At 45.9% G+C, this 20,087-nt stretch overlaps 1 protein-coding gene across 5 annotated transcripts; it reads right to left on the reverse strand.

Moving 5' to 3' along the window:
- Positions 1–652: 652 nt before the first annotated feature.
- Positions 653–19,404, reverse strand: LOC1272439 (MAP kinase-activating death domain protein). Of its 5 annotated transcripts, XM_061652950.1 has the most exons (16): positions 19,195–19,404; positions 18,762–19,108; positions 17,802–18,662; positions 17,567–17,693; positions 15,982–17,427; positions 15,715–15,774; positions 14,779–15,558; positions 14,491–14,694; positions 14,138–14,377; positions 13,321–13,455; positions 12,447–12,953; positions 12,059–12,331; positions 11,807–11,974; positions 4,523–4,595; positions 4,388–4,434; positions 653–2,573 (listed from the first exon to the last, which is right to left on the reverse strand). In XM_061652950.1, exons 1-16 carry the CDS (start codon positions 19,339–19,341, stop codon positions 1,812–1,814), a joined length of 6,177 nt encoding a protein of 2,058 aa, XP_061508934.1. In that variant the 5' UTR covers positions 19,342–19,404; the 3' UTR covers positions 653–1,811. The 5 variants fall into 5 exon arrangements, 4 of the variants coding, with proteins under 4 accessions (XP_061508934.1, XP_061508935.1, XP_061508936.1 ...); XM_061652951.1 differs by lacking the exon at positions 15,715–15,774; XM_061652952.1 differs by lacking the exon at positions 13,321–13,455.
- Between the last annotated feature and the right edge of the window lie 683 nt (positions 19,405–20,087).

Consider the following 20,087-nt stretch of genomic DNA (forward strand, 5'->3'; position numbering starts at 1 on the left):
GTGACTGGCCAAACGTTGGTTGCTAAAATGACACCACGCATGTATTGGTCACACCAACTGTTAAGAATAATGCTTTCCTGGGATACTTGGCTATGATTAAAATTGCATTCTATGATTGTACTTGGGTTCTTATCCTGCTGCAAAGAATCCAAGTACAATTTTTCATTAGCCATTCATTATCGTATGATGCTTTGTTCTATTGTAAGCGTTATACTTTATTACTAAACTATCCTAATTTCTGCCCAAAGTGGTGCAAAATAGTGGCTAGTTTCTTTGCAAATTTTTCGTTGTAAAGCTTCGACGCAGTGTTCCTGATGTCAATGATAAGATTTAAAAAAAAATTACAGCATACTCTTTAACTTCTAAAAAGAAAATATTTGCTATATTTTCTTAAGCTAAACATTTGAGTTGAGAGTAGCTTAGAACCTTTCGAAAACAATCTAAAAATTTGTTGAAAACTGTAGAATCTACAATGGTTTAAGGAAGACACTTTTTTTTTCTTGCATTGCTTCACTCGGTGAAAAGAAATATGAAAATCAATTTTATGACTTTCATCCCGGCAGCTGCTCACTGCGCCAGTAGGAGAAAAAAAAACTGTACTTACTTCCGGGAGCGCATCTTCTCAGCCAGTAACGCACTAGGTAGTAACACGGTTGTTGGTGACAGGTGTACGCGTCGCCATATCTATATATATTTGATGCGCTAATTTTACACTTTTTTCCTTCCCGGTGTCTCGTTTTTGTTTTGTTTTGTTGCTTCATCTGTTTGCTCTAGAAAGTTTGTATTGCTCTTGTGGTCGCTAACGCGTCTAGGTTGCTATCACACTGGCGGAACTACACTAGGATTCGGGGGAGCTGGTGGTGGGCGGGGATGTAACTGCTGCACACGGCTGCCACTTCGTCTAACATGCTTCAACAATGTAAAACAGTAATATAGAGAGCGGGTGCTTGCTGTTGTGCCGCCATTCGTGATATATATATGTATATTTGTATGTGTAGTGTTAAAGCTTAAAGGGTCAACTTAAACGTAAGCGCAACGACTGATGCGACGTTGGGGTTCTTTCGATGCCTTCGATCGGCTGCAAATGGCTTACATTGTGCCCGCTCTGTGGCATTTACCGCCGACCTAGACGGCTCGAACTCTGGCAGTACTCTTCTATTCCTACTTTCGTACATTGTATGTCTTTGTTATCACACTATCAGCGAATGTGTCCTGCTCGGACGCGCATACCAATCTTGTTAATATATGTATATAGATCTATAAATAACGATTTGTGCACAGGGAAAGCATCTCACAGTAGGAACCAAAAACCAGGGCGGACAACAGTAACACAATAACGGTTTACAGCACTGCCACAGACAAAACACAGCAAACAGGCAAATCGACGGAACTGAAACACCTAGAAGCGAGACCCGCTCGTTACATCCTACCCGGAGGGGTTTGTGGCATTTAAAGCTTACTTTTAACAGCACGCAATACCCATGTGTCGTGTTGGGGTCTATACATCTGTTGCTAATTATTGATTGAACTATGCTATTTGATACTCCATGTCCAGTGGATAACACTTCCTTCATCTATTGTTTCCCTCTCTCTCTCCTCTCTCTCTCTCTGTTTCTGCTCTTCTCTGGTTTGACATTTAGCGAACCTCATTGAATCCTCATCCTGGCTAGCGTTTCGATCGTTGTGTTCTAGTGGTACGCGCGCCCAAATGCGCCCAATGGATGCGCCATGCGTTTGCAAACGACGGCTTACTACCGCCGACGCAAAGATTGTCCCATTTCCCAGACATCTACTAGCCATCCGCGCTTAGCCTACTCCTGCCCCGCCTTGCTACCGCCAGCATCCGTCGACTGCTTCTGCAGCGAGCGGAACGGGAACGGTTTGGCGGCCGCCGAGCGCCCGGACGAGGACGGCTCGATGGCGGAGTACTGGCGCTGCAGCGGTTGCTGGTGGCCGGACGCACTGCACACCGAGTCGGAACGCTGCGACAGGCTGGTGCGGGGCGGTATGGCAGGCGGGGGGCCACGGTTCGACACCAGGACCGGTGCCTTGGTTGCCGGCGGGCTGCTGGTCACGGAGCCGGCCGTGGTGACCTTCGGACGGGCCGGCACCGTGGGCGGCTTGACGCGGTCCAGGCTGGCCGGCTCGGGCTGCGGCGTGGGCGGTGTGCTCTTCGGAAGCGTTTGGGCCGGTTGCGATTGTGCTTGCATCGGGGCCGGTGATGGAGCCGCAGCATGCGCTGCCGGTGGCTGGATCGTTGGTGCCGACTGCTTAGGGCTGATCGGTTTGCCAACGACCGTCTTCAGCTTGGGCGAGCTTTGCTGTGGAAGATGCGTCTGTTGAATTTTCTGCGACTGGTGCTGCTGCTGCTGCTGTTGCGGCTGGGGCGGCTGTTGGTGTTGCGTTTGCGACGGTTTGGAGGAGGGCGATAGCTGCATGGTCGGTACCGGTACGTGCTGTGGTCCCGCTGTCCCAGCCCCTTTCGCCGCTGCACCCTGCTGCTGCTTGGTCTGCTCCTGGCCCGCCGCAATGTACGAGAAAACACACAGCACGGCGTAGCATATCTGGTCGGCCTGCAATGAGTAGCGAGTGGAAAGCCCGAAATTATTAGTACTTTTTCGGGAGCTCACATAAAGGCAAGCGGCGCACAAGCACTATGCACAATTGGTCACCTCGCTATTACGTCACCATCAGATGAGTAGCTTTGAGATTGACCTATCGGAGAAGTTGGCACTATTTTAGCACCGATGGTTTATGGCCCAATTGACCGGTCGAACCGGCTTACGGTAGGCAGGGTGTGACTGTGTTTTGCTGTTGCATTCAAACAGGTTCCACAGTGAGAGCTGTCTTAAACAAACTAACTATTGCCTTTGTCGCATGGAACATCTTTAGATACATTTTTTTTAAATTGTTATGCATCTGGTTACGCGTGCAGTGCGGAGAATGCTATTTATTTCGATATTTAGTATCCTGTTTGTGCGATAATAACAGGTGGATGGTTTTAAAACATTCCACCTGTAACAGTTCGATATACTCTATTGTTTGGTGTTTGTTAGGATAAATGTGCCAATAGTAGTGCAATTGGTAGTAATTCAGATAATGGGGGTTAACGTATCAATAAGAAAAATATATGCATATTTTAACATTTAACATTTTAAATATGCTATACCTTTCTAAGCACAACAATTCATACCATGAAAAGAAAAAAACAAATACATGAAATAATCCATTTTTGTGACTCCTATAGCATATCAATTTAATCGTATTGGATTCCTATACTCTAAGAATCATAATAAACTAAATAATGGAAATGGAATTGAGCTTTCAAGATGGTTTGATAAGAATTGCGAGGATTACTCTGATACTATCGTATTTTGGCATAATTCAGTGGTAATTCATGTGTAATACAAAATTGAATGTGGCACTGCGTAATGACTGTAGTGAACTCAGATCTGTAAGGGTGGGTTTGATTTGAAGTATCTCATTCAGTTGGATATTTGTGAATGCCTTTGCCTTTGTCATTCTGTCAATTATAAACATGAAAAGGATTTATTGTGAAAACCGTCCACCGTGGACATATTCAGAATTTTTTTCCGGAATGGATTTTTTTGTTGTTTACTGTGCCCTATTGTAAATAACACCAATAATTGATAAAATAGGACAACAGTGCAATGACAGAGCATGTTCAGCAAATGCTAAAAATGTCATAAAGTTTTGGTGAAAAAAAAAGAAAGTAATTCGTTAGACATTTTCAGAGTTCAGAAAGATACAAGTTTCCTTAGGGAATCCAGGGGCTTTCAGAAATTTTGCGATCTCAACGTAACGGAATGGCTTTATGAAAGTCCAGCGAAAACTTCATACTAACATACATAACTTAATTGCTTCCAAATTATCGTGGCACATGGCACAAACATCAGTGTACTGCAAATACTTTTGGTACAACCACCTCCACAGGTACATTTATACTAGTGGTGGGAGCTCGAAATCGAAACCATTCTCGGAGCCGATTCCGATTCCGTTTCCGGAATCAAATGCGATTCCGGTTCCGGGATCAACTCCGAATCCGATTCCGGAATAAATTCGGAATCCGATATCAGAATCAATTCCGAATCCGATTCCGCAGCCGATTCCGAATCCGATTCCGGAGCCGATTCCAGTTCCGGAATCAATTCCGATTCCGAAGCCGATTCCGGAGCAGATTCCGGAACTGATTCCCAAGCCGGTACCAGAAACTGATTCCGGACCTACTATCCGGAATCGATTCTGGAAAATAAGGAGCTAGGCGGAATCGATTCCGAACAAAACTTCGCTTTTCCCATTACTAATCTATACCTTTTTATTTAATACATTCAACTGACCCCCTTAAAGCGGGATGTATCGAACTTACCATGGCGGATTTGTATTTTCGTTGAATAATAAGTCTTGTTTTGGGATCTGCAAACGAGGTGGAGAGAGATATGGGAAAAATTCAGAATGCAGAGCAAAGAAAACCACAATAATTGGCGGGCCGCAAGATACTTACTGTACTCCTCCAGAATGAACACGCCACCTTTCTGTGTGAAGCACTTCCGTATATGATTAAGCCGGATGAAGAACTAACCATGTACACCGAATGGCGGAAAATTGGTGGCCACAACGAGGGACAGAATGGTCGGCGGATTCCGTCGAACGATGCAAGAGAATAAAGAACGCATGTTAGTTGGCCATGCCTGTACTACTAGCTCTGGTACTTCTTGCGCGAGTTTTTGTTTCTGGGCGCGCGCGCGCGCGCATTTCTCTGTCTGTGTTGGTGTATATGTTTTACTAGTATATGTGTGTGTGTGCTCTGTGTGCTGTGTGCACTATCTAACACTAATCAAAACTTCAATACAGTACGGTAGAGTCAGTCATCACTGGGTCGTAGGGTCGTTGCGATTGAAATGTTTCCGCCTTCACATGAATGCGATGGTACACAGGTTGGATTTTCGAAAAGGTTGCCATAAAAAAAAAAAAAGCCGTACCATTCACACTGCGATACATTTCAATCGCAAACCATTGCGCGTCCTTTCAGTCGATGTAGATCGCTTCAAACGTGTGCGTGTTTGTATATATGGTATAGATGGTGTGTAATTCGCTTATGCAGGCATACAGGTTTGAACGTGGGAAAAAGAACGGCATCAACTAGCAAAGAAGGTCGCTCAGCGATGGTTTCTTCCGCCGTTTTTGGTGGTTCTGTACGATCTCTAAAGTCTACTTTTTTGTTGTTGTTGGAGGAATACTAAAAAAAAGTTGTCTAATGATTGGCTCTGTTGTAATACGACACGGTTTGTTTTTGTTACTAAACAAAAAAAAATAAAATAAACAAAGCAAACTACTACTAAAACTGCTACCATCAGCATTCTATAGTTCTAGCTTCGAAGCAAAATAGTTAACCACGAGCACGAGAAAACATGGAAAAACTTAACATAGAAACTGAAAACAGAGAGAAAACAAAACAAAAACGTAACGCAACTTGCATCGTAACAAGATCGGAGAGAAAGAAAAAAAAAAAGAAACAACCCCGAATGACCTACGCAACTACCGGCAAAATGAGCGTTTTGTAGTACAATGGTATGGAGCAGAGATGGTGTGGCCGCATAACTAGCTTATGCTACCCGTGTGCGTAATGGTACACAAAAAAAAAACAAACGAATAAAAGCTACAAGGATGTACAACAAAACATATTGAGAAGAAAGAACAAACAATGGAACAGAAAAGTGCATGAAACTAATGTACGAAACGTAACTTCCAATTGTTTTTTTTCTGTTTTTTTTTGTTTGTTTGTTTGCTTGCGGTTGACTATGACACGCGTGTTAGAGCGCGGCTAAGAGCAATGATGGTGGCAAAACTCTAGGTGTCTATGTATAACATCTATGTATATATATGCACGGTATCGAATATATTGATGAGCTAAAGAAGATGCGCATTAAAATTGGCCTACGAACATATAAAGATATCAATTAACACCACTTGATAAAACACATGTCCATTATGGCGAAATTGTGGGAAAAGGGGGGGGGGGGGGGGGGGGGTAGGGGAGAAGATTATCAAATACAAACAAATTTACTTGTGAGATGGTCTTCGAAAACGATCGGCACTAGAAACTAAACAGTAGTTTTGCTTCAATTGTGTTGTTTTTGTTTTACTCGACATATACAAAAAAAGGAAAATAGGAAAACAAAGTACTCGAAAGTCGAAACGTACAGTATTAATTTCAAAACCAAATTGTTTCAAAAGAAAACAGTAAGAAGTTAAGGAGAAACCAAAAAAAAAAGGTAACCAAAAAGGAATTCAAAACTAAAAAAACGGCATTGCTGTGAAAAGTTCAAATGGTAAAACAGGAAAATGATAGCTGCATAGAGCTATAGTGTGACATCGGTGAGCGATCTACAAATGGTGGGTAAACAGAAAACGGAGTTCGGAAACATGATAAACACATTTGGTACAGCAAGTATATAAAAATCAAAACAAACTAAAACACAACTAGCGTTTGATGTTACAATCGAAAACCCAATCAACGACACAGTTCGGTTAGCAGGGGAGCGCGCAAACACTCTAAAAATCATGTCTTATGGTAAGAGTGGCAATAAAAGGGAGAAGCATGCAAAGGTGTACCAGTTGTGATACGATGTAAATGAGAAACGATTAAAAAAAAAGCATAAACAAACCAAGAAAAATGACTATATTTCAATCCAGGTTTTGTTTGCTAGACTTACTAAGCGCGTTCAATAAAATACACTAAGTAAGACAGGGAAATGGGTAATGAGGAATACGAAAGAACGTACTAACAAGAAGCTTACAGAGGAAATAATAGAAGAGAGAGAACAGAAGAAGAAAAAAAAAACAAGAATGGCAAACACATTTCGCATTTTAGCTTTTACTTTCCAATGTTTTGAAAACAAACAAACAAACAAAAACATAAGTATACTAATGGCGAGAATTGGTAAATGTAACAAAAAAAAAAACAAACAAACAAACAAACAAATCGAAAACGTTACAATGAATGCGACGGCAACAATTGTCTAAGAGCTAACAACTAAAAAAGTAGTTACAAAATACTAAAACAGAGATAGCTGCTAGAAAACTGGGATGAATTTTTCACTTTTGCTGGTCTCGTGTAATGGCGAGAACTGGGTAACGAGTGCGAACAACTTAAACGCCATAGGTTTATATTTCGCGCTCGTACTTCAATTTCTGTACTTCTAGTTCACTACCTTACTCTTTCTCTCTCTCTTTCATTTTTCCCTCAAAGTGTCTCTCGCTTTCTCTCTCCTTGCCTGTATGTGTTTTCTGGTGGAATTGTTAATACTGGGGCGGGGGCGATTTGTTTTTTTTTTTTAGTTTATTATGATAAATGAACAGATGGCAATTGATGGCAATTTTGAGGAGCATGTAAATGCGATACATAACATTACATCGATCGTTTTAAAAAAACGCGAGCAACACAAGATTTGGTTTAGGTGAAGCACAAAATGGCACAGCAACTTCCACTACTCGGCTAACTGGTTGGGGAAGGTGGCTAAAAACAAAAAAAATCGAAAACAAAAAACCGACAACACAAAACTTGGCAAAACCAATCTAGATCCTGGGAAGGAGCTGGATAGCGGGGTTTGGGATGCATAGAACCGGTCAAGTTCTGGAAACTTGGCCCTAGTAGCAATAGCTGGTGGTGATGGTGTTGGTGGTACAAGCCATTTTTGGCCTTGGTACCGACGAGAGGAGTAGCGCGTGTGTGTGTGTGTGTGTGTGTGTGTGTGTGTGCCATCCAGCAAGAGCAAGACGGGTGGTGTCAGGCGTGTCGTGATGGAAAATCAAAACGCTGAGCTAATCTCGTGTTGCGGGAGAGAGCAAACTGGAGCAGGACAAATGTTGGGACTGAAACTTATCCATAATGAAGCAGTAACAGAAAAAGTATACAACGTACATATAAACAGCAACAATCCGATAATGGCCTACATTGTTGATGTTGTGGAGGTTTTTTTTGTTTGGGTGGGGGGAGGGACAGGTGGTAATTTGTTTTAAACATAATTTTCCTGTTTGTTCTTTTTTTTTTTTTTGGGAGGAGGGCTTTGCGTGTAAATTGTGAGTGAATAGTGTGGAGAAGTTTGGTTTTTTTGTAGCAAATGTCTCGCTTATTACATAACAGTAAAGTAGAAAAAAGTAACTGTACCTCAAAATCCTTTCCAGCAAATGAGTATTGTAAATGTTTGAAAATGATCCAGATTTATGTATTCGAGGTGTTTCATGTTTTTTTTTGTCATTTTTTTGAATATATATAAATACGATTGACATTTCAGTTCATTAGTACGGTGACACGGGCAAGTTACAAATGCAACGGTTTGTTTTTTTTTTTGTTCATTTACGGTATCGAAATCGTCATGAGATGATATTCGACAGTTCAAACGGGAGGAATAAAAGAGAAAGGTAAGAAAATAATGATTAGTGAAGTTCGTTAATCAATGGCTCCGTATTGTTTTGTTTATGTTGATGCAGTTTCAAATTATTTTATACTCTACATTGGTTTGTCGAGGGGGAGTAGTATACATGAGCAGATGGGACTAGCTGAGAGGATGATCAAAACGATAAACCCTCACTGGGGGTGGGAACGGTTACTAAACAGCTGGCTAACATGATTCATCGCTCTATCTACGGATCCGTGGAATTGTTGTTTCTATTCTGAGTAGTTTTTTTTTTCAAGCAAAATCGTTCTTCCAATAAGAGTAGGAGCGGGGCGAAAATGATATTCATGGAATGTAGTTGTTCAACGGAAAATACACGTTTTCAAGTAGGTTGACAGCGGTAAAAAGGTTACATGTTGAATCGAAAGCAAATAGACCAAATCGAAACATTAACCGAAAATAAAAACAAACAGACGAGCTAAAATAAAAAAACAAAACAAAACAAAACCAGAGACGAACGGAAAGTAACGCAAACACAGTAGAGATCAGTGAACAGAAAATGAAACCGCGTACACCCAAGGACCATCTCAAAAGTCTTTTGAATTTGTATCGTTTTCCTCACTCAGCCGAAGCACCGAGTGCCTTAATTTGTTTGCTTATTTGTTGACGCGGAGTGGTGAAACAATTTTGAAACGATGGTGGTAAAAGTTAAACGAATAAAAGAAAACATTCAGTTTAGAAAAATAAATGGGGGACAGGTGGATGTTAGTATACAAAGTCGCTCGTCAAAAGAGCATACACATACGAACAATTCTAGCGTCGATTGCGTCGAACAGTTGTTCGGGGAGTTTGCTTGCGACTGCCACGATTGGTAAGAAATAAATGAAATGTCAAGAGCAAGACGTAAACAATGGTTTTCAATCTTTTTTCCTAGTTCTTTGAAAATCTTGCGCACAATATTCGCATGTTTAGGGAGAATTAAAAAAAAAAGAGAAATTACTTTACGATGCAGTGAACAAACATTATTAGAACAAAATAACAAACAAAAATACAAAAACCCTATCGATATCTCATTCCTAATACGTTCGGTTGTTACTGAAGGCGCTAAAATACTAGCTAGCCAAAAAGGGGGTATCATTTGTGTCCTTCCCTGGTATTCAAACAATAAAAAACATGTTGTGAAACCCATCGATACAGACGATCAATTATAAATAAATATACAAACAAAAATAATTGAATTTAAGACGAAATACGCATTACAATGCGTAAATGCATTAGCTAGTAAACGTTGGAACACAGAGAATACGTTGAGTTTGGATGTACGATAGTATTGTACCCCTATTCGATTAGGTTTTTGAATTTTCTTAAACATTCCGCACTCTTACATTGGCACTCTTATTGTGCTCCTGAATACCTGGGTACCGGAAATTGATAATCAAATGATGAAAGCAAAGGCGTTGAATGGCATTGGCAGTAGAAAAATTGGTCTCAAACACGATTGGAAGAGAAAACGAGATCGAATGGAAGAATGTAACGAAAAAACGAATACAATACACTTCATCGGTGTGCGTGCGCTTAGTAAAAATAGCTTAAAATGCACTAGCTGTCATAAACATATGCAGGTAAGCGACGATAGAAATGGTAATACGTTGAGAAAATATATTTAAAAAAATACAATAATATAACTATCTTTCGGACACGCTTTAATTTTGTTTTGCCTCTCTTTCTATATCTCTTTACTTCTATCGCTATTTTGTCCTTTTAAATAATTCGATTTATGTTTCAATATCCTCCGATGGATAACAAACCATCCGAAACAATGCGTCTGATTAGTATTGGATTTGGGGGGAAGTAACTACTACAGGTGGAATACAAATATATAGATACACACACTAATGGTGTGGAGAGCACGGCTAGCAGTAAGGTATCAGGATTGCACCCTGAAGGTACAGGGCAATGTTTGGCAGATACGGAGATACAGCACATTGTGTGAAGGGTCTGCGTGGTAAAAGCTACTGTCGGTTCAACAATGGACGCAGAATTGCAAGGATAACCTAGAGTAATGGATTAGAGACAGGAGTTCTCTATCGACCTTGCACACATTCGTACATCATTACTCTAGATTCGGTTTGGCTGCACAGTAACTGGGAGGATATCTCACAGCAGTAAGAGAGCTAGTTAGTGGAAAACGAACGAAAGACATGCGTAATAAGAGCTGGAATATATCAATGCTAAAGATATAGAAAGGAAAGGGAAACCAAAAGAAGGTCGGTTAAACATACAAAACGTTGACATCTACACGCAAGTTGTGCTTATATCGTTCGGGTTGTTTGGGGGGGGATAGATTCTGAACCGGTAATCAAACATTATACGCAACAGGTACACACGAGCAAGGGTTGAATAGGGGCCGCGTAGAGATTCGGGGACAAAGCTCTTCATTGCTAGGCTTCCGAGCCGCCCACTGGAGAAGGTCCTTGATACGTTTGTAGTAACAGCTCATTCTGAGCAGTACCTTCGCCGGTCAAACGAAAATAAAAATTAAAACGAGGAATAACAAATAAAAACAAATCAAAATCAAAACCGTGTCAGTACGCAAGCAAACTCAACCGAAACTGAAACAGTTCAAATAAACGAAACGACTGTAAAACCGAACTATAATCGCACAGCGAAAACGGAATAAAGTATAACAGTGAACATTGTATGCTTATTCGGGACGCTTACTACACGCTTTCATATTTGCTCTATCTCCGGGTTTCAATCATGTCAGGTAGCAGTGAGTATTGCGTTTAAAGTCTCCCACCTCCATTGCTTTTGCAGGCAATCCCATCGAAATGGAATATTAGGCAAAAAAAAAATAGGCTATAGGTTAGATACTATAGGTTGAACGCGAATGGCAAAACTCAGCGACCGTTTGGGTTGTACAACAGATTGCTAGCTGGATGACACGTCCCTTGCAGGTAAATTGTAGCTAACTACATCGAAACAGCCGTTGCGCGAGCAACGGTTATACAGCAGGGCAGCAAAGGAAGGAAGATGTACAGAGCGAGCGCGCGCACGCGAGATGAACGAGTGTGCTAAGAGACGTGTTGCTATTCATACTGCACTGCGACAACGAGCGACACTAGCCTGCCGACACTATTCTCAGCGTTTACCGCAACCACTCTGAACGATACGAAACGGTATAACAGATCGGAGGTACGCAATCATTTCGGTAGGTACGAGTGTAGACAATGCATTTATGAAGATAGGATGATGAACGGAAAACGAAGGTCAAACCAAAAGAGTACAAGCTAGGAAAGAACATTCAGTTCGGACGTAACTAACAGATGGGTGGGGTAAGTAGGGGTGGGTGATTGGCTGGATTAGCAAACGAGTAACATCGGGCTTACCTTGCTGTTCGCAAACAACAGTCCGACGCCCTCAAGGCACACCTGGAGCAGACCGCCCTCGCCGGTCGTCATGTCCTGCACCGGGAACTCGCCTCCCAGCTCGGGGGCCTGGCCGGCGCAGCCGCTGCGTTCCATCGACTCCTTGATGCAGTTGTACAGCTCCTTGCACTGTGCGTCCCAGGATTGAGCAGTAGGCAGGTAGGTTAATGGCGGTGCCGTGTGTCGGTGTGTCGGACCTGGGGCAAAACTTACCTTGCGCGTGTAGTACTTGTGCAGCTGCGTTTGGCCCCCGTTACGCTGCCACAGGCACAGCACCTTCGTTTTCGGCGAGTAGGTCATGTTGACTAGCCGCTCGAACCACCATCGCTCGGTGATGCTACCGTTCACCGAACGCAGCACCAGTCCGTCGTCACGCACTTCAATGAAGCGGAGCGATCCGCTCGCATCGATGCCCTGGTGTACGGTGAAGCTTTGCCGGTGCAGCAAACGGGATCCCAGCGGCTTCAGATCGATGTCATTACCATGCTGTGACGTAGGAAAGACAGGGATAAGTTCCACACCACATTGGGAGATATTCATGGACTCTCTCTACTGCTGGGCAGGTGTTGTTGTGGGGGTCTACATCCTGCACTTTACTTACCAGATTATTAATCTGATCGAGCAGCAGGTTCACCTCCTGCGAGTAAATGAACCCTATGTGGCTCTTGCCTAGCAGTCGCCGTACTTTTTTCTTGATTTCCAGCTTGTGTACATTCAGCATTACCAGAATTGCTGTCAGATTGTACAGCATCGTGGACAGCAGCCGGTCCTCATCGTGCTCGAGTCGCTTGCGCTCCGACTCGGACAGCGCCTTGTAGCGCTCCATCATCTCGCCCGGTCCCTGATCCATGCCGATCATGTCCCGCTCCTGGCTGACCGCGTCCAGGAACGCGTCTTCCCAGAACTGCATCTGGTCCCAGATGCTGGACCGATCCTTACCTAGCAGCCCCTCGAACAGATACACCCGGGGCGCATCCGGCGAAGGCGACCCGGACGACGGAATTAGGCTGCCGCCAGTGTAGCGAAAGCCCGCACTTAGTGATGACTTGCCGGAAAATATACCACCCGCCATCTTTTTCGCGTCCTTCAGGGTGGAGCTTTTCGGAAACTGGAAGTAGATCGAGCAAAACCGACCGTCGTAAAAACCCGTTAATGCCGTGTACCATCCTGCTAAGCTACGGAGCTTTCCACGCCCTAGCAAAGTTACTCATGCGGCAAACCCATGAGTAAGTGAGGAAAGCTAAAAGAAACGTACACCATGACTGAAGAAGTTCACAGTTGACAGACATGCATACTCAGAGGTTCAACGTACACAAACACAGACACACACACGCACACATACGCACACACGCACATACACAAAAAAAAACAAAATCTTATAACGTGTAACGGAAAGTTAGTAACTGGCAAACAAAAAAACTTCTTGGAGTTCGGATAGTCTCACTATCAGCGGGGCATTCCCTCCCAATACTTACTTTCTCATACTCGGTATCCGACACCGTCGAACGGCAAGAGATAGAGGTAGCCAAAAAGTCACCGGATTGCTGTTGCGGCAAAACGTCACTAGCGACAGATAATGTCCCAGATGAATCTTGCATCGCAATGCTACCCTGTGTTGTAAAAGGCGAGGAGACACAAATTTCAAGCGTACACATAGAGATGTAGAGAAGCGAATATACTGCTCGAAAGGGATCTGAGGATAAGTTAATGGATGGTGAGCGGCAAGGACAGATCGGACCGAAATGGTATCGCATTTTTTTTTCTGGTCGAAAACAAATCCAAACTAACATAGAGCCAAACAAAACACAAACATAACTATCGAACACACATAAAGGTACGTTTCAGGGCATTCCGATTAGGATCAGATTGTACTATAATACAACAAAACGAAAACAAAAAGTCGAACAACAGTGAACGTGGCTTGAGGATCAAATTTTCCTACTAGGTACGGTATTGGCGACTAAGGCGTCGAGCTACATAAACAAAACTCTGTTAATGAGCTTCATGAGCTTACAAAAATGCTTTGTTCACTGCTCCGAAATATTGGACAGTTGACAAAGGATGTTAGTTTTCTAGTGAATCTGAGATATTTTGAAATTGGAAAGGAATATAAATTAGGAATGGCCAATCCGCCAACGGCAAAGATTGAAATGATTTATGCAGATATTGACAAGAAAGTTAATGTAACCACATCAGATCATTATTAGAAGTCGGAGTGAATTGTTTCGAAGAAGTTTGAAGAAAATACCAAGAAATAAATAAACCAACTAGCGTTGCAAGTGATGCACCTACCTCCGACTCAAAGGATGTCAGCTTGTTGAACAACACATTCCGTTTCAGGGACAGCATGTCTTTGAACATTTCCGACGTAGATTGGTTCTCCTGCTCGTTCTCCGACGGGTGACGCGAGAGGGCGATATGGTCGTTGTTAGCACTGGAGCTTTTGCGAGAGCCACCCAGCATCCAATCCGACAGCTCCGTGGGGCTTTGGGGTGACCTTAGGTTCTCCCGACTGCCCATCGGACTTACGCTCTGGTAGTGGATGAGCAAGGTAAATAAAGTAGAGTCAATGTTTAGAAGGTCCTTGTTTACAAAACACAGGCAAGATAGTATCACCCCCTTTCTCTCCTTCACATGGCCCGTACCTGGCTGGACAGCAAGCTGGCAGACATCTCGGAACCCGCACCTTCACTTAAATCCTTGCTCCAGTAGTGCGTGTGAGCGATTTCCATCATTTGAAACACGGACGCCATCCCGCCGAGACCAAAGTTCCCTATCGTGTGCTCCAGCCCGTGCGTTATCGCCAACAAACACTTGAGCGTTCCTTTGTACACTGCTTTCGATATGCACTGATCCAAAAAGATATGCGCCGAATTAAAAGCCGAAGTTCATGTGTCCGCCAAATGCAAATTTCGGCGCACTCGAATACTTACCACGTCGTCGATATGGTCGTCTGGGCCAATCTTTCGCTCTAGCGTCCTGTTGAGCTTTCCCAGCACCAGCATACGATACGATTCGTCCTCCATCAGTTTCTTGAGTCGGTTCAGCTTCAGCCATCCAACGCCCTCCCCGGCTAGGACCTGGTTGACCAGATCCTTTAGAAAGGTTTGATTTTCCGAGTTACTCGTCGATCGTTCGGCGTTCTGTATTCGCTGCATTTCCTCCTTCGTTTGCTTTGGGCCAGAGTGCTTGATCAGCGGGTTTCGCTCCACCAGCCCCTTGCGGCCGGGAAATGGATCGAACGATAGTTTTTCCTTCATTTTGAGCTGCTGTTGCTGTAGCATGCTGGTCCCACGATGTGAATCGCCTCCCTGCTGTTGGTGGTGCTGTTGGTGCTGCTGCTGGTGATGCTGCTGTTGCTGCTGGTGTTTCTGCTTGCCACCGAACAGATCGGAAAACATTGAGGATGTTGACTGGGCGATACCGTTGAAGTCGCTGGTGATCGATGAAAATAGCGACTGGTTGGTGGTCGCCACCGTGTTTGTGGTCGGAGAATTCAGCGATTGTGGTCCAGTGTACGGACCGGTACCTTGCTGCAGCAGCCCCTTCTTGGCCGCTACCTCCTTGGCCGATTTAGTGAGATCACCGATGGTAGATTTGCCGACATAGGTCAGATCTTCGATGGTGTTCTTGCTAACGCCAGCCGCCTGCTTGGACGCTTCGAGCGCTTGCTTAGACGCCTCCTCTGCGGCCTTCTTAGCCTGCAACGTAAGCTGGAAGCAAATAGCATTGCCGAAATAATAGCATTAAAATCATAGTGCGCACCTTCTGCAGCGAGTGATACATAGTGTGCTTGTTCGTTCAATGGCGCCCATAGGAAGGCAACGAAATGGTAATAATGAAAAGTGAAACAAAGAAAACAAACACACCTGCTCAAGAGGAGCTAGAATCTTGAGATCTTCTTCTATTTCCTTGGCCTGCACTTTGAACTTAACACATTCCATAAAGGTAGAATTTTGAAGATAACGTACAACAAATAGGGACAGCGTGCAACAGAATCAAGTTAAAGGAAAGAAAGATAGAAAGAAGGGAAAGTTAGAGAAGGGGAGTTAATTGTAAATTAAATTCGATTAAAGTACTGCTATCCCGGAGGAGGGTTAGATATCACAGACATATGTTTTTGGATGCCGCTCTACCTTGTCCATCTGTGCCAGGAGCCCATCCTGGCTGCTCTGGCGGGTCGTCTCCCTAACCAGTTCCTTCGCCTGCGTGGTCAGCACCTCGAACAGGGAGCCCTGCGAGCTCTGGCGCTGCGATCCGGCAGATCCAAGCGACGGCGGATGGCTGCCGGACCCGGTAGAGCCAGAGCTTGACGTGCGTGCCAGCAAGTTCGCCCCGCTCTGCTGGCGCGCAAAGTTCGGCGATATGGGTGGAGGAATCTTGGACAGCTTCCCGGTGCGCTTCACGCCTGTGACGGCCTCGTGCGACCCCCCACTGTCCTTCGATACGATCGTCTTTGGCGTGGTGGTGGAGTTGGAGTCCGACTCGTTCTCGAAGCTGCCGTGCTCGCGCTCCGGCTTCACGACCAGGTGCACCTCGTTGCGGGTCTTCGGGTTGAACTCGAACTCCGAGTCACGGTTGAAGCTGGGCGAGCTGAGATCGGACTGGCTCGACGAGGTCGACTCGGCCGAATCTACCTGCTCCGTGCCGCTCGGTTCTCGCGGCTGCGGCTGCATACCTTCCGGAAAGCGCAGCGAGCTCGGCGGCCGATACACCAGACGCGGATCCAGGTTGGACGACAGGTTCTTCGGCGCGACGTGATGATGGTGCTGGTTGGCGTACACCTCGTGCAGGCTCGGCGACAGGTCCGATGATACGATCTCAGACACAAAGTCGCTCAGCGACGAGTAGGACGAGCTGGTACTGTCCGCGCCGTCCGAATCGGAACCACTCTCATCGGTGGGCTGATTCTCGAGACGCAGCATGCGCTTCAGTGCCACGCTCAGCGTGCTGCCCTCGTCCCACACCTGGAAGCGGATCGGGTTAAGAGTGTGGGCGTACCATTTCGGCTTATCGCCGACCTGCGCCGGGTCTAGCACGCCTGTCTGCACGCGCAGAAACGCCACATTCGAGGGCGTTAGCGACCACTCGGCCAGCCACTCAACGGCCTGGGTGCGAGCGAAGCGGTTGAGAAAGGCGGACGTGCGCGGCCGTGACCGCAGGAAGCTGTTGATCTGGAAGGCGACAACCGGTCGCGGGTACAGCCGCAGAATTCGCGTATGTTCGGTAAAGTTTGCGAGTGTGTTTTGCGAGTTAAAGAAGCGCACCATCGCAACGCGTGTCGCCACGTCTACCGAGTCGACGTCGGCACCGAAGATGAGCGGATTTACGGTCGACGGCTGTCCCACGGGGCTCGGTTGTTGGGAGGCGGCCGTGGAACTGGAGAGTCCGGTCATGGGCATAGCGGCGTTCGACGAGGCACCACCGTGATTCGAACCGTGCGATGCAGACGCTTGGGGAGCCTGCAGCGCTAGCCCAGTGGTGGCGTTAGAGCTGCTGAAGCTATCGCGACCGTTGCCCGTGGCTTGCTGACGGACAGGCAGCGAGGACGTTTGACTACCCGATGTCATGGAGTTGAGGGCCTGTGGATGATCATCAAGTAAACACGCACTAATTATCAGACTGCAGCGCAAGAAATCACCTCTCGGTCAGCATTTTGAATGCTTCTGAATTGGAAGAGATTTTAACTATTGAAGTAGACTCATCCGCGCGGTTTGTTACCTGTTTTAAGTGATTCTTCAGTATACCACCTTCCGGCTCAGGTAACATTGGTATTGCTTCCATATCACCGGACGCCGGTGTTAGCTTATTCGAGTCCAAATCAACCAGCCAAATGTCGTCCGGCAATCTAGTGGAAATAAGCAAAAAAAAAAAAAGAAATGCAATCATCGCACCCAAATACCAACACAATCGTACTGTTCCGTCCTGCACTGTCTGTACACTCGCGGGAACTCACCGAAAGTTCTTCTTGTACATCAGAAAGGTTGCTGGCAGGCCGATAATGTACGGTGTAGGCGCGAGCAGCAACTGCTCGGCACTGCCCATACAGGTCGGCAGCAGTGGAATAACCGGGAACATGTACTCCAGCGGATAGATCAAATGCACGAACGCCATCACAGACATCGAGAGCGCGTTATAGTTGCGCGACTGTATGATTACTTTGTGCTCGAGCAGTATGAGCGTCAGCACCCGCAGGCACGTATCGACACCGAGCAGCTCGAGCGGCAGATGCAGCGGAAAGTCCACCAGCGTGAATCGGGTGTGATCCGGCAGGGCAAAGACCAGCGGCTGGTAGAGTGCAGCGGACAGTACGTCTACCTCGACGCGCGTCGACCCAGGCACAGGGACCGGCGCGGACAGCAGCCGCAGGATCCAGGTCTCAATCTCCTGCACATCGTGCAGTATCACCGAGCTGGTCGACTCCGAGGCCTGGTTGGTCAGCACGTTCCAGACGCTGTCGCGCACGGACGGTCGGGCGGCACCGACCCGCTTCGGGCTGCAGGAATCGTTGCACGCGTCGATCAGCCGCTTGAGAATGAACAGACACTCGCGGAAGATCGTCAAAAATGGATGATGCGACAGGATGCAGAGCGAGGTGAGCGAATGGTTGCGGATCTTCGACCGCTTGCGCGAGGCGCGCGGCGACGGCGAATGGCTGCCGCCGGACTCCGAGTCGCCGGACGGTCCGACCACGCCCAGCAGCGACTGATGCGTAGCGGTGTAGTTGTTGCCCGCGTTCGGCGGATCGGAATCCCGTCGGCTGGGACAGTCCCGGTCGGAGGAGTCGCTCGGCGCAATGTTGCTGCTCCGATAGTCACTGGGTGTGGCAGACAAAAAGAAACAAAAACAAAATCACTTAGCTGCTGCGTAAAATAAGGGCAGTAAAACCGGATGGTCGGCAGTGTTTTTAGCATACCTCGAAAAAGCCGAGTCGGAGCTTTTCTCCATACTCTTGCGCCAGGATTCGCGGCGAAGGGAGGAGTTCGGGGGCTGCTTGCCAGCGGCCGTACCGGCCCCGACACTCACGCGCGGCAATGACTTCTCGATCGGACGGTAGAAATTCACGCAGATGCCGTACCGCGTCTTGCCCGAGTCTTTGTCGGTGAGCGTAAACACGAAGGAGGTCGTGTCCCGGATGGCGGACCCGGTACGCCGGGAGCCAACACTGACGCATCCTTCCGGCTGGCAGAAGTACACCATGTCCAGCGGCAAAGGGAAGTCATCGTGGTCCATCGGTGGGTAGCGTCGCAACAGCTCTGGTAGCTGTATTGACAAACAGTAGCCAAATCAAACATAGCAGCACACTGGTACATCCGCAATATCCTTCAACGATTTGCCTGACTGCTTACCTGCACGGATGATTGGCTGCCCGAACCGGGTGCTGGGGCAGCGTTGCCAGTTCCGGAACGTGCGACGACCGTCGTGCGCGCCCCAACGATTGCCAGGTAATCAATCAACCGTGGGCAGAGCGAGTCACGTTGCTGCTGTTCTGCCATCGTGACGCGCTGTTGCCGCTGCCGCTGACGTGTTGCAGAAAAAGGTAGCTACTCACCACCGCCTCCACCCGCTAATATACGGTAAAGCTAGACGCTTCCCGCTAGCGCCTGCAACGTCTGACGTCGGCTGTCCTGGCCAAATGCTAAATTTAGCAAGGGAAGCATGTATCCCGTGTGCACAGAGTGGTTCACGTTCCTTTTTCTTTCTGGAAGGAGAGATAAGAATGTACAACAAAATTTATGTTGATTTATGATTTATACTGCAAAACAAATCTAAATTAATCTAAAATTAATTGATCTGATGTAAGTATTTTGTTTATCTATGCACATAGGTGTACGGGTTTTTTTAAATATCATCATTTCTACGGCACAAAAACACGCAAGAATAATCTTGAAAATAATCCATTTATTTCCGACACATTTATGCGTTACGAGCACTTTTATTCTAGTGAACCCGCACCCACCCACCATCAATGTATTTCTCCGTATTCGTAATCTTCTTGATGCAACACAACATAATAGATTCTTCATGATGGCCGAAGAGCTTGGTTATTCTTTCTACAATCAGTCAATGAAAAAAAAAAAAAACATTTCCACTACTTCCAAATTCTTCAAAAATGTTTGATAGGTGCAGAGGATATTCATAGCACATCATCTTAACAGTGAGTAGCGCTGCATTGAAAGAGCACAGAATATATGTGTTATATAAATCATAGATACATCTGAGTTGCTCTTCTCTTCTGCAT

This window comes from Anopheles gambiae, chromosome X, assembly GCF_943734735.2.
Source record: "Anopheles gambiae chromosome X, idAnoGambNW_F1_1, whole genome shotgun sequence".
NCBI lineage: Eukaryota > Metazoa > Arthropoda > Insecta > Diptera > Culicidae > Anopheles > Anopheles gambiae.

What these genes read in the sequence shown, in the direction of transcription:
- LOC1272439 (XM_061652950.1), bottom strand. Translation starts at nt 19,341, where the DNA reads ATGGCAGAACAGCAGCAACGTGACTCGCTCTGCCCACGGTTGATTGAT. An exon ending in TTCTAGCTCCTCTTGAGCAG is followed by an intron (nt 15,559 to 15,714) that starts GTGTGTTTGTTT and finishes ATTTGCTTCCAG; the next exon opens with CTTACGTTGCAGGCTAAGAA. An exon ending in ACAAGTACTACACGCGCAAG is followed by an intron (nt 11,975 to 12,058) that starts GTAAGTTTTGCC and finishes TGGGACGCACAG; the next exon opens with TGCAAGGAGCTGTACAACTG.